General features: G+C 40.6%; 1 protein-coding gene across 3 annotated transcripts in view; it reads right to left on the minus strand.

The window, feature by feature from the left end:
* LOC124722867 (myb-like protein O) overlaps positions 1 to 14,859 on the minus strand; it is a 99,697-nt gene that overhangs the window by 24,376 nt on the left and 60,462 nt on the right. Inside the window, exon 4 of one of the 3 annotated variants that reach the window (XM_047247999.1) lies at positions 7,897 to 7,951. The exons of the other annotated variants lie outside the window; for them this stretch is intronic. Coding sequence (XP_047103955.1) covers positions 7,944 to 7,951 — 8 coding nt within the window. The 3' untranslated portion in view covers positions 7,897 to 7,943. The remainder of the gene's footprint in view (positions 1 to 7,896; positions 7,952 to 14,859) is intronic. 3 annotated transcript variants of the gene reach the window in all.

The raw sequence follows: 14,859 nt of genomic DNA on the forward strand, positions 1-14,859 counted from the left end.
GTTCTTGAGACTTCTATCACTTCTAGCAAATACAAATATCATATTCGTAAACTTCGGCCACTGATATCACCTGCTAGGATGCTCACCTGTAAACAAAGAAATTCACAGCATAAATAAAAAACAAAAGCCCATGTAAGATGTTCAGTAATGTCAAATTAAAAGAAGTCAGCAAACTTGATACAGCATGTTTCTCCAGACTTGGACTTCACCAAAACAGTAAAGGATATTGCATGTTAGGAAAGTTGATAAATGAAGCAATTAAAACTAAGTCCCAAAAGACAGTGACAGAACTGGGGTGGTATGAACTACATACAGAACCCACTACTGAACCAACAGAGGAACCACCTCAACAGAATGCAACAGCAGTAGACCAGCCAGAATTGCAGATACAGTCACATCAGTAGCCAAAAGGAAGGATAGTGCTACCTCTTATTACTCTATCAGAAGCAGGGATGTGAGGAGCAGCAATTAAGATTTTTTATGGACCATCACGCCCCAGCCAACGTCAACGAAACAGTAAATACAGATGCATTAAGTTGCTTACCTATCATTACTGATGACAGAATTTTACTTATGCATCTAAATGGGCAATCAGTCGGAAACAAAATAGATGAAATAGATTAAATTCTGAACTCAAACCCATGCTATTATTGTTGCACACAGTGTAGTAAGAGGTAGAAAACAGAACAATTTTATTAAAACTCGCTCAAATTGCCACAGGCAAATTCAAGTCATACCAGATACAGAGTCTGAAGAAAGAAGCCAGCCAGTATGTCACAAGTAGGACAGATCGACAACACTGTCTGTCGAGTAAGGATACACAGAAAAACCAAGCAATGCGAGACGAACATTTTCATTAGCATTAACTTCGTCTATTTCATAACAGCACATAGCAAGGGATCGGCGCAGTAGTTAACAGCCTGTTAAGTAAATATAGCAGAATAAAGAGAGACATTTGGTCATTATGAACCAAGCCTTGCATCATAGCCTCACGATAGCTCCCTTTAAATGCTCCAGCTCTCGTCATGAGTTGATCATTGAGATTGAAGGCATTCACAGTAATAGCACTAGATTTCATTATTACAATACTGTAGTGAATCTATGACACAGACGTTCAGCACATTCTATGCACTAGCCATTAATGTACTCAAGATGATGGTCTTCACCTGATGAAGTTGATGCTGGTTGCCATCTACCGTCTACTGATGGAAAAACTGTCTTCTGACAACACCACATCACAAAGTGCTGCCAATACCAGACTTCACTGTGGAAGCCCGCAGCAGGGGCTCTTTGGGTCCACATTCCTATTCAACACTCCTTCAGGTGCTGACAGCTACCAGTGGTAGGGAGGAGATCTCTGACCACCCAACTACCTGCACCAGGAACATTCTGGGTGGGTCATCAAGTGTTGAGTGGGACCGAGTACACACCAGCAGCCAGCAAGAGAACCACTTCAGACTGGGCACTGGCTGTGTCTGCTTGCATGTAGTCACCAGGGTTGCTGATGTCTTCTCCTGGCATGCAGACACTGAGCTGACCCTACAGAAGTTAGCTAGAATCCAACGTGCAGCTGGATGAGCAACAGCTGAGGCTGATGCAAATGGACAATGACTCGTAAACAGTGCGAACAAATAACTGAACTCCAATAATGTTTTACTAATGTTGTTGATGCTTCCTAGGTCCGAAACAGCTATCCTGACTCCACGCAGAGATGTCTCTGCTTGGTCCTCTGTAAACTGGTGCCAGAAGCATGGTCTCCGTAGCTGTCATTAGTGGATTTGGCAGAAGTGTTCGAATCCAACATCTGGAATTCAGACGAATTGGTCTGCATATGTCACATCGCAGCAGTAACCGCAATGCATTAAGTACAAAAGAGATTTTTTTTTTTACCTTTTTTGGTTATGATACGGCAAATTTTAGGCATGCTGATGGGGACACTATGTCAAAAAAGCACCTTTATTGATACGAAATTGTAAAGAGACATATTTAGTACCAGTGAGATGTACTATTTGCAATTTAGCAGGTCATAGTGAACCAAGCAGTAAGTTCATATCAGTAACTTGTTCTACTTGTAGAAATAGTCATGCAGCATACAAGTGTTGAGAGTCTCTTGGATGCTGATAGGCAAAAGAAGTAGTTGAGTCTAGGTTCATACATTGTAAGTTGTATTTTTCTCAATTGGTATATGTTGCTCTGTTGGAAGCATATTTTCAGAATAAATATAAGTTAGTGGTAAATTACACAAAAATGCTAGGCACTAGGTGAACTACTATTAGCGATAGCATAATCACTCCGACAGAGCAAGTGCTGCAGTTGTTACAGTAAAATGCTCAACAAAAGTTACGCCATGAAGAATTGATGGTTCAATTAGAATCTTTTTGGTCTGAGCGAGAGTCGCAGTCGGTTCGTATGAATTTAAGTCTCCAGTAGCAAAGCCCCAGTTTTCAGTATATCTCTGAGCAGCTAACCTAATCATACCCTTCCCCACCAAAACAACAGATGACATAACAGTGTTCATTAATGATGTATTGGGCCAGGATGAGTAATTGGTCACATGACACTTCTCTGTAGATGGCCAATTTACATCTTATGGGTGAAGCCAAGACATGGGTGATGTACTACAAAATGCTGGGCAAATACATTTCAATACTTAGTGGAAGGTTCACATCAAAGACACTGTAATCAGAATAGTGCTAGGTCTTTTAGAGAAAAGTTGAGTGGTGTGACAGAAAAGGCAAATGAGACTGTGGACAGTTTTTCAGATAGAATCCATAAAGTAAATGTGCACATATATGAGCTGACACGGAGTCCAAGCGGATCGCATCATACTCAAGGAGGCAGAAAACAGAGCCTTCAATGTGTTTTTTCTAGGAATTCCTGCAGAGTTTTTGCAAAGAGTATTAACAGAACACCCAGAGGATTCGGCTACAGCACACATTTACAGGAAATAGATATTGCTACCCAAGTATCCAATGATAAGCAAATTCTTGTTTCTGGAAAGAATTGTTACCATTGTGGGAAGAAAGGGCATTTGAAGGCACAATGCCCATACTGTTACAGATGTGGGCATTTCGTCCATCAGAAAATGAGTGTGGAAATAGGAAGCTATGTAATGGAAAGAAGCAACAGAAAATGTTAAACATAAACAGGGGTGTTTTGCCTGTCAGAAAACATTCCCAGCAAGGAATACTGCAGACACTAATGTGCAGATGGATTGTTGTTTGATGAGCTTTGTAAATGGTAAACAACGTACATTTTTAGCCAATATTGGTACAAATGTATCTGTGATCAGTCTAGACCTCATGTGTAGGGGAACACTAGGGACCCCCGGGTATCGCTTACATGCAGTGGAAAATAATGATTTGTTATTATTGGGGACAATTGGGGACAATGCAGCTTGTTTTTAGGACTGGAACTGTAGAGTTTCATGATCATATGGAAGTGTTGCCAACTGTGGGGCAACTGCATTCCATGATTCATGGACTTTACTTCCTGGGTAGGCATCATGCAAAAATTAATCTTTCACAGTACACAACTGAACTTCTTTCCAATGAGTCCAATGGCTGTAAATGTTTAGGTGTTGCATGGTACACTGACGCCTAATGTGTCACCAACTGAACTGCGCATTGTTATATTGTTATTGTACCAAATAGGTCAGTTGATGGTACTCGAAAATATCAATTTTGTTGTGATTACCATCACCTGAACACACAAAAAACAACAGATGTGTATCTGATCCTGAACATAATGGATACATTAGACAACCTAGGAAGGTATGAATGTTTTTCAGCAATTTATGTTAGAGATGGTTATCACCAACTGAAAGTGTTTCCTGCAGATAGAACAAAAACAGCTTTCACAGCATTTTCAGGTCGTTACCAATATCAAAGAATGCTTCTAGAATGAAATTTTCATTCTACAGCAGCGTGTGGGCTGATATGAAACTTCCTGGCACATTAAAACTGTGTGCCAGACAGAGACTCGAACTCGGGACCTTTGCCTTTCGCGGGCAAGTGTTCTACCGACAGAGCTACCCAAGCACGACTCACACACTGTCCTCACAGCTTTAATTCTGCCAGTTCCTCATCTCCTATCTTCCAAACTTTACAGAAGCTCTTCTGCGAACCTTGCAGAACTAGCATTCCTGAAAGAAAGGATATTGCGGAGACATGGCTTAGCCACAGCCTGGGGGATGTTTCTAGAATGAAATTTTCACTCTACAGTGGAGTGTGTGCTGATATGAAACTTCCTGGCAGATTAAAACTGTGTGCCAGACCGAGACTCAAACTCAGGATCTTTGCCTTTCACAGGCAAGGGCTCTACCGACAGTCCCGAGTTCGAGTCTCGGTCCGGCACACAGTTTTAATCTGCCAGGAAGTTTCGTTACAGTTGTTTATCGGATTATGCAGTTATTATCATAAGTTTGTGAAGTGATTCCCTGAAATTACCCAGCTGTTAGATAATTTGCTAAAAAAGGTGTTTGTTTTCAGTAAACAACAGTGTCAAGAATCAAGTGCCAAGCTCAAGAAAATATTAATATCAGATCCTACATTAACATTCCCTGACTTTGCACAAGAATTCATACTTCCATAAGATGCCTCCAACAATGCTTTGGGCTGTATTTTAAGGCAGAACGTTGATGAAAAAGATGATCTCACAGCAGATGCCTCCAGACAATTGAATAAGACAAACTACTTATTTCACAGTTGAAAAAAAAAATGTTAGCAGTTATTTACAGACTCTCTTATTTTTGTCGCTGTTAGTATGGTCAGAAATTCCAAATGGTTACACACCATTCGTCTTTTAAAATGGTCGTTAGGGTTGAAAGGTCCATAAAGTCATTAACGAAATAGGCATTAAAATTATGTGAGTTCAACTGTGAAGTAAGCCAGGAGTGAAACACATGACTGCAGAGACCCTAAGTAGGAAGATAGCAGTTTTACAAGGGGTAGGTGGAAGCCATACAGACTGAATAAATGCACAATCACCTAACAGTGAGTATCAACTATTTCAAAAGCAACCTCAGTTTGAAACACAAGAAGGCTTACTATGCAGATTTATTAAGTGTGGTTCTTGCACTGTAGCTCTTGCATTATTGACAATGGAAGTAATGCATCAAGCACACAACCATGTCTTATGAGGTCACACTGAGGGGAAAACAACAGCTGACAGACATGTTAGCTGAAAGATTTTGGTGGAGAACGCATTGCAGTGATGTAGAAGAATATGTAAGAAACAGCATCCCACATGTGCAAAGAGCAGATTCAAATCATCAGAAAGTTCAGTTACAGCCACAACCAAAAGCTGACAAACCATTTTCTATGCTGGGATTTGATGTTTTCGGACATTTCAATAGAACACAGGCAGGTAATGAATGTGTGCTTACGGTGTAAGATCATTTCTAATGATATTTGGTTATGGTAGCCATCCCAGATCAGAAACGAGTAGTGCAGCCCATGGTAAACAACTGGTTACTGAAATTTGGCATGCCAGAAACCATCATCACAGACCAGGGCAATAACTCTGTATTGGACCTAATGAGACAGTTAAGAAGTTACTCAGTGCATGTAATTCGAAAGTTCATACTGGAACTGGCCTCTCGCTGTACGAGGTAGTATCTGGGCAAAAAATGCCGTCACATTTTGATGTAATTCAACCAAACTGGGTCCACAGGGTGAATCAGTGAAAAATTTTGTGAAGAAGGTGAGAGAAATTTGGCAAAGGGTAAAGCATGCCAACACAAAAGCTTTAGAGAAGCAAGAACATATTAGGCAATGAACGAGTAAACTGCCACAATACGGAACAGGACAGTGGGTGTTACTAGCTAATCCATATACCCCAAAGGGCAAAATGAGAAAGTTTTTAACGAAATATCATGGACCTTACCAAGTTATCGAAATAACCTCATCAGTCAACATAAAATTACAGTTGTCAACTGGAATTTCTGTAGTCCATGTGAGCAGAGTCACACTGATTAGAGGTGAGACTGATGCACTGTCACACATTCCTTCAACTGTTGCAGAAAAAGAAGAATCGCCAAAGAAAAAGGAACATTAGGCAATGTTCCTTACCCCTTTAGGTCTAGGAAATAGCGTAAATTTCATGCAAATGTACATATGGTATTTGTTAGTTACTTAGGTTAGTCTTAATTTTCTTTACTGGTCATGGTCTGTATTTATGTATTTGTATAAGGGAGGGAGTGGTTGACAGTACTTCCTTTTCTCTCTGATGGCTTACGAAGATGTTATCCGCAAAACTTTTTCTGAGTCTAGTACTCCCATACTATTGCAGAGGAGGTGTGATATGGAATCAGCCTCTGTACAAAGGATGTTCTGCCAATGAGTCACAGATGGACAATAGTGTTTACATTCAATATTTGGAAAATATGGAATGATGTACAAAGACTACAGGATAAGTTTACAGTGTTACAAAAAGAAGTAGACACAGAAGGATTATGGGAGGATATGCAGAATGAGTATCTGGGATTAACACTCTCATATGAGAAATTGAAGACTCAGTTGCAACAGTTAACAGAAATGGTACAATGAATGGTAATTACTAAAAAACAAGGTTGGTTAGATGCAGGAGGGAAACTGTTAAAAACAATGTTTGGAATAGAGGATGATGAAAAATTTAAACAGCACAGTTGGCAATGTACAAGAGTTAGTGAGTTAGCAGAGGATACAAAAGCAAAAACAGATTGGTACACAACATGCATAGGAAACATGAAGAAGGGAATACTCAATGTTACAGAAACAGTACAGAACTTAACAACAAAATTAGAACAATATGCACAGAACTCTGGGACTGTCTTAAACAGTGATCTAGAGAAAATAAAAACCTGGTTAAGCACACCAGATGAGAAAGTGGTAACAGCTACATTGTTACAAACCTTAGCAACATAAGGATGAGGTCGAAACTTTGCATGAAGCAGTCAATCATGCTGCTCATGGACAACTGAGTGCAATGTTATTAAATCCACATTAAATTTAGATGATATTACAGAAAGCACAAAAAGACTTTCCAGAGGTACTACAACATGTCATGTCTATAACCAGTAAGAATATAGTTTTATTTATTCATGTATGTAATGTAAGAGTGCATACTGATCAAGCCAGGTTACTTAATAAAATACAATTCACAGTAGTAGATATAATGCACAATGCCAGTGTTACAAGGTTCATCTCTATCCCATTAAATGGATCGCAACTGCAAAATGGATACAGATACAAACTCAAAAAATATTATTACTTTCTAGACAAAGAGATGCTAATGTCATTATGTCTGCAGTAGATTTAAAAGATTGTATTAGACAAAATGTTTTTATTTGTCCAACAAGGGTTATACAAACGAACAATCCATCAAGTGAAATGCAGTTGTTCTTAGGGATAATGGAAGCAGTAGAGTGCGAGGAAAAAAGTATTAGATCCACTGCCAAAATTGCAGAAAATTAGAGATAAATGGATTTCTTCCATAAACAGTAGTAATCACTTGCTATAAAAATTGTAAACCAACCAGGATAATGAAACTAGAATTGCAGGGCAATAGATAGTTAATTAATGGAACTAGATATGAAATAGGAGAAACACATTTTCACCTTCCATCTACCATCATGGACACAACAATGATTAAAGTGTTCTGACCAATGTTGTATTGTCCGGAGGAAGCACCAAACATATTACCTGAACAGAACCTAACTTTTATTAGCAATACCTTAGTTTCCACTTTGCTACAATACCTAGACGAATTATTAACTTCAGAAAAGGACACATTTCAGTCAGTCAAATAATGCAACACGTGATACAATATCGTGAGAAACATACACAAAATAAAATTATTTTCAGTGTATCAACGACAAGCATAATCTTGGTTCAAGTGTTCATTTGTGCAACTTACTTTTGTGTAAAGCGTAAGATATCTCATTCAAATGAGGCCACCATCCATCAGATACCTGTGGAATGGATACAAACTAGTAATAAGTAATGTAAGTGGAAAGTGTAAATAGTGTATGCAACCAAGACAGAATGACAAAGTAGATTAATTAAGCTAACTAAGATTCAGGACTTAGGTTGAGAAGCAACCCAGAACACAGTTATAGAGTAACTTTAAAAAAATAAAAAATACAAGGCAGGCATAGACTAATTAGTAATAAGTGAAATAAAAGGAAAATCCCTAACAATTTTTTCCAAAGAGGAGGGATATGTTGCAGCACAGAATAATAAGGGGCAGAAATTAGAATAAAAAATTTATTAAAACTCACTCATATCGTCACAGGCAAGCTCAAGGCATGTCAGAAACAGAGGCAGAAGCAGGAAGAAAGCCAGTATGTCGCAAGGTGGTCAGATTGACAACAATGTCTGCCGAATAAGGGTACTCATTCAGCAGAAATGAGACTGCGACAGAAAACCGAGCAAAGCAAGACATCCATATTTGTTAGCTCATAAGACACATAGCAAGAAACTGTATCTCTTTCAGAGCAGCACATAGCAATGGACCAACACAGCAGTTAAGTGAATATAGCAGAATAAGGACACATTCAGTCATTATGAACCAAGCCTTGCGTCATAGTCTCATCCTAGCCCCCTTTAAATACTCCGAGCCTCATCATGAGTTAATCATTGGGATCTATATTATTCACAATAATAGCACTCAATTCCATGATTACGAAACTGTAGTGAATCTATGTCCCAGATGCTCCAGCAACCTCTACAAACTAACTAAAGATGTGGTGAAGATGATGGGCTTCACCTGATGAACTTCATGCTGCTTACCGTCTACTTTCTATTGATGGTGAAACTGACTGTCTTCTGACAACACTACGTCCCAGAGGGCTGCCAATACCGGATATCACTCTGGAAGCCAGCAAAAGGGTGGCTTCTATTTTCCTCTTCAACACTCAGGCACCTTCAGATGCTGACATCTACAAAAGGTAAGGAGGAGATCAACCGACCACAAGATCATCAACACCAGGTATATCACCATTGGATCATCAAGGGCCGTCATAGAATTCAGAGTGAGATTTCGTACACCCCAGCAGCCAGCACGAGAACCATTTCACACTGGGCAGTGGCTGTGCCTGCTTACCAGCAGTTCACCATGGTGCCAGGGCTACTGACATAATCTCCTGGGCATACAAACACTAAGTTGACATGACAAACGTCAGCTAGAATGTGCAGCTGAATGAGCAACAGCCGAGGTTGGTGTGAAGGTACGATGACTTGTAACCATTGTGAATAAATAACTGAACTCTAATAATGTTTTACTAGTGTCATTGATGCTTCACAGACTCCCAACAGCTATCCTGTCTTCACACATTCACACAGAGGTGTATCCACTCAGCCCTCTATACCATGTTTTTTGTGCAAATGAACACTGGCTTACACCTTCAGAAACTAGTCTGCATTTCCCAGAAGGATATGAATTAGCAATTTCACACTGTAAAAGCAAAAGCAGAAATGAAGGCATTGATATTTTAATAAGCAAAAACTTTTACACTGAATACATAACACAAAAATTTGATCAGCTTTGCAAGAAATAACTTTTTAAAATTGTTGCAAAAATATGCCCAAAACCAAAGTTGGTGCTTATTTCTATTTATCACACCACAGTCTCTGATATGAGTCAGTTTATTGACCAAATCGAGATTCTAAATACATATCTGCTGGCAAAATATTGGCACCACAAGGTAACATATGTCAGTGATATTAATACTGACATTACACATAAAAACTCACTGTCACCATTTTTCAAAACCTATTAAGATAAAACATCTTGTACTGTGGGAATGACAGGACTCAAGTGGGATGGAGTAGGCCTACATAACTGTGACAACAATGATAATGCTTTTAGCTTATTTATTAACATACTAACAAACTTAATTCAAATCTGTTGTCCACAAGTAACTAAAAAGGTGAAAATAGATGGTGCACCAAACAGAAAAAGCAGAACAACTAGTTCACACATGACCTGCATAACCAGAGAAACATTGTTGTTGCCCTACATAAAATGGATAAAACTGGTAACTTAGAATTGAAACAGAGGTTCAAAGAAACCAGGAAGAAATACAGGACCAAAATACAGACAGCAAAAAAGAGAGCTAATGACAATTTCATTGAAAATTCCAGCAACAAATGTAAAGCTGCCTGGAAGGCAATAAACACAATAGCTGGGACCCATAAAAACAGACACGCAACTCCAATATTGCCAAAAATACTAAATGAATTCTTTGTAAACAGCACTAAGTGTGAAGCTCCTACTACCTCCACACAAATGATGCAACTTCTAGAAGTACTTCCCATAACATATCTGACTCAAATAACTTATCTTTCAAATGGAAATAGGTTACCGACCAAATTATACACAAACCTACATTGCTCTTACAGTGAATTACCTACCAAACTATACACAAACCTACATAGCTCTTACAGTGAAGATCTCTATGGCATCTCAATCACAACAACATTTTTAAATAATGGAAACTCCAGGTTGGAATATCGACAATGTAAGGAAAAGTTAGATTGCTACTTACCATAAAGATGACACGTTAGGTTGCAGACAGGCACAATTAAAAGACACTTACACATTAGCTTTTGGCCACAGCTTTCACGAGAAAAAGAAATAGAAACACATGCCATTCATCCACATAAGCAAGCACTCCTCACACACACACACACACACACACACACACACACACCTGACTGTCAACTCTGGCAGCTCAGATTGGATCACGCACAAGGATGTATGCGCAGATGAGTAAAACAAATCACTGGGCTTTTCACGGATTTCCTGGTTAAAAATACATTTTTTTGTGGGTGAAAATATGCCATACCCCAGATGAAAGTAAATTTCTTCTACGGTAAGTGACTATATACTTTCCCTCAGAACTGTAAATCTTACTAATCCTTTGAACGGTAAAAATTTTGTAGACCGGTGTAGACCTTTGCGGCACATTACAAAACAAAACTTTGCAAAGAAACTTGATTTGGAAGGATCTTTGATGTACAGCAACATGTACACTGCATATTTTTGTATTACAAAAGTATAAATATGAATTTAACCAAATACAGCATGGTAGCTTCCGAGTACTTCTACTTTTCCATAGAAAAGCCAATGTGTGTGAGAATGCTCAAGAACTTACTTCACAACTTTTTTTTGAAGGATAATCATACTTTTTCTTGTCATCACTGCATAATTTGTAATCTATGAAAGAACTAAAACAAACATGCAAAACTAACCTTGAAGTTTGTCAAACACAAATGTGTCAGAAAAATTTCAAACCCAGAAATTTTACCAAGTGACTTGTCCTCACAGTGTTAAATTTTGAGTGAGAATCAAACATTCTGTGAGTTAAGAAATTCTTCACACATTCTCACATGTAACGCAAGATCCTCAAACCACCATTCACAATATTTCCCCACGACCTTTAGTTGTGTAAACACAAGGCTCATGAGAAAGACACTTAGGTCTTCATGTAAACATTTGTGATGTCGTGTTCATCAAAAGCAGTTTTTTGTTACAACATATTGCACAGTCTCTGTCCTAAAGCCTTTGACACATTTTTCTGTTAGCAGACGCTTGTGTGTGCACTGTGTTTTCTCCACAACAAAATTTTTATTTTAGTGTTATTGTCTCACTTATGTTTTATTGTTGCAGAATTATTCTGCAGTTACGGGCTAAAGCAAAATTCCTTGTTACAGTATCTGTTCTTACGATTCAAAATTACAAAAATTTAATAGACTTCTAAAAAATGCCTGTGTTTTTCCCAGATGAAAAAATTCCCAGGTTTTTCTGTGATTTCCCAGTTGTCCTGGGGTATATACACCTTGCATGCACGACTGCCAGGTGGTCATGTCTGCATGATGTGTGCTTGCTTGAGTGAGTGAGTGAGTGAAAGGCGTGCATTTCTTTTCCTGATGAAGGCTGTGGCCAAAAGACAATGTGTAAATGTCTTTTAATTGAACCTGTCTGCAACTTAATATGCCATCTTTACAACATTATGGTCGCCCCTGTTACCTCTCTGATCAATAATACTTTTAAGACTGGAAAATTTTCTCAGGTGCTGAAGGCCACTATTGTTATCACAATTTGTAAGAAAAGAGATAAAAACAGACCTGAAAGTTACAGTGCAATATTGCTCATACCTATAATATCCAAGGTAATAGAATGTTGTATTAAATTACAACTTCCCCGTTATTTTGAGGATTACAATCTACTTTCCACTTTGCTCCTTGGATTTAGGCCAGGTTTGTCTACAATAAATGCAGTAGAAACTCTTGTTACTGATATACTTGAAGGTTTTCAGAAAAATTCCTTCAGTTGTGCCTTACTACTACATCCGAGTAAAGTATTTGACACTATGTCACATGAAATACTCGTACGTAAGCTAGAGTGCTATGGTATCAAGAATAACACACTTTTACAAATTAGCTCATACTTGACTAACAGAATGCAGGTGGTTACGGTATATAACGGTCAGCTCAATGCCATACCAGTTGTTACAGGTGTATGTTCTGACAGTGCCACGACATTTAACAGTGCCGCCACGACAGTACGTGCAAACGGCGATAGAGGCGCTCCGCAACTCGGCTGAGCGCGGGAGCGCCACCTAGCTACGAACTGCGCTGGCCGCATGTCACGGCACGGCAGTCGAATAAGAGATACTGAGTTGTTATCATGTAACGAGCTATTGTTTCTAAGTGAGAGTGTTTGAATATCCACGCAATTATTGGTGATTAAAGGTTATAACACTTTTTGGTGACGAGGTCGGATATTTTCACTGCATTGTGGATTTGTGTGTTCGTGATGGGGCAGACATGGAACAGCTTATTCAAGTGCTCATTGAACAACAAACACAGCTGACGGCTGCTATTCAGGCGTTGTCGACGTCGCTTACTCATCATCTGTCTTCCTCTTCTCCGCCTCAATTCCCTCCTTCCGACGAGGCCGCTGAAGATTGGGAGGATTATGAGAAGCATTTGCGGCAACACTTCTTGGCTTTCGGCGTTGTCGACGCTCCTATGTGTAAGTCGTTATTTCTATCTTGGATTTCCCCACAGATCTATCAGCTGCTATCTCAGTTAGCCCCTCTCGGGAACCTGCCTCTCTGTCCTTCCAAGAAATGTGTGACTTATTGTCTAACTATTACCGAAAAAACACCCACGTCGTTGCCGCCTGCATGGCGTTCTACCAGTGTCGTAAACAGCCCCATCAATCTTACCGGGCTTGGGTGGCGGAACTACACGGTCTGAGTAGGAAATGTCAGTTTGTCACGGACACTCATCATGAGTCTTATGCTGATTCAATGGTTAGGGATGCTATTCTATGGCTTGCTCCTGATAAAGAAGTTCGGCAACGTGCCCTACAACTGCCAAACCCATCGTTGTCGGAAGTTCTAAGCATCGCTCAATCCTTTGAAGTGTCTCACGCTGCTGGCACGCAAATAGACGCGTGGTGTGATGTAGGCGCCGTACAGTCAACTATCGACACGGACAATTTGCCTGTTTCACAGGAGAACGAAGATGTGGCGGCGGTTCACTTGTGTAAACAACATCGCGTTGGGCCGCAACGCCCGCAGCGAAAACAGCAACCACAGAAGCAGGTTCGTTCCGCACTTCCTTCTTGTCCACGTTGTTTCGTACAGCATGACAGGGCCGCGTGTTGTCATGGGGGCCTCCACTGAGGAGCACCTTCACAATTTGCGTTCACTGTTTCGGGTTTTGCATTCGGCTGGGTTGAGGTGCAATCTGGACAAGTCACAGTTCTTCCAACCCTCCATTGAGTATCTCGGTTTCCACTTGTCCCGTGAGGGTATACGTCCTCTAAGTCAGCACGTTGCGGCCATTATCGCTCTACCCCGGGCGCCTATGGTCAAAGAACTTCAGACGTTTCTAGGCAAGATTGCTTATTATCACAAATTCATTCCATCCGTGGCGGCGGTAGCTCATCCTCTGCATCAACTGTTACGCAAAAACGTCTCTTTCTGTTGGTCCGAAGAGTGTGAGCAGGCTTTTGTCCGCCTGAAGGCTCATTTGCAGTCGGCGCCTTGTCTTGCCACATTCCGTCTGGGTCAGCACTTGGTTCTGGCTACTGACGCGTCACAGTATGGCCTAGGGGCTGTTCTCGCCCATCGGTATGAGGATGGGTCGGAACGACCCATCGCCTATGCTTCCAAGACCCTCAACGATGCGCAACGGCGTTACTCTCAAATCAAAAAGGAGGCGCTCGCTATCATTTATGCTTTAAAAAAGTTCAGCGTTTTTTTGTATGGTTCTAAGTTTCACCTCATCACCGACCACAAGCCGCTGGTCTCTCTGTTCAGCCCATCGGCGTCGCTTCCGGATAAGGCAGCTCACCGCCTGCAACGTTGGGCCTTATACTTGTCTCGTTTTCACTATGAGATTCACTATCACCCCATGGCCCAGCACGCCAACGCTGACGCATTGTCGCGATCGCCGATGGGCCCTGACCCGGTTTGCGATCGTGATGAACTACTCTGTTTCCACATTGATGAGGAAGAACGTCGTGCGGTAGAGGGTTTTCCACTTACAGGTTCGCAGGTTGCGTCAGCTACTGCGCGGGACCCGGTCCTGCGTCAGGTGATCGGTTTTGTTCAACGGGGTTGGCTGGACAGGACCAAGGGCCGGGCATCGGATCCCCTTCGCAACTATCATGCCTTGCGCCTTCATATGTCTGTTCATGATGCTGTTGTTCTTCTGGTCATGGATGGCGCATCTCCACGGATCGTGGTGCCAGCCTCTCTTCGCAAAGATGTTCTCAAACTGTTGCATGAAGGCCATTGGGGTATTTCTCGGACTAAGTCCCTGGCCAGCAGGCACGTTTATTGGCCCGGTATTGATTCGG

Source organism: Schistocerca piceifrons, chromosome X (assembly GCF_021461385.2).
Source record: "Schistocerca piceifrons isolate TAMUIC-IGC-003096 chromosome X, iqSchPice1.1, whole genome shotgun sequence".
NCBI classification, from domain to species: Eukaryota; Metazoa; Arthropoda; class Insecta; order Orthoptera; family Acrididae; genus Schistocerca; species Schistocerca piceifrons.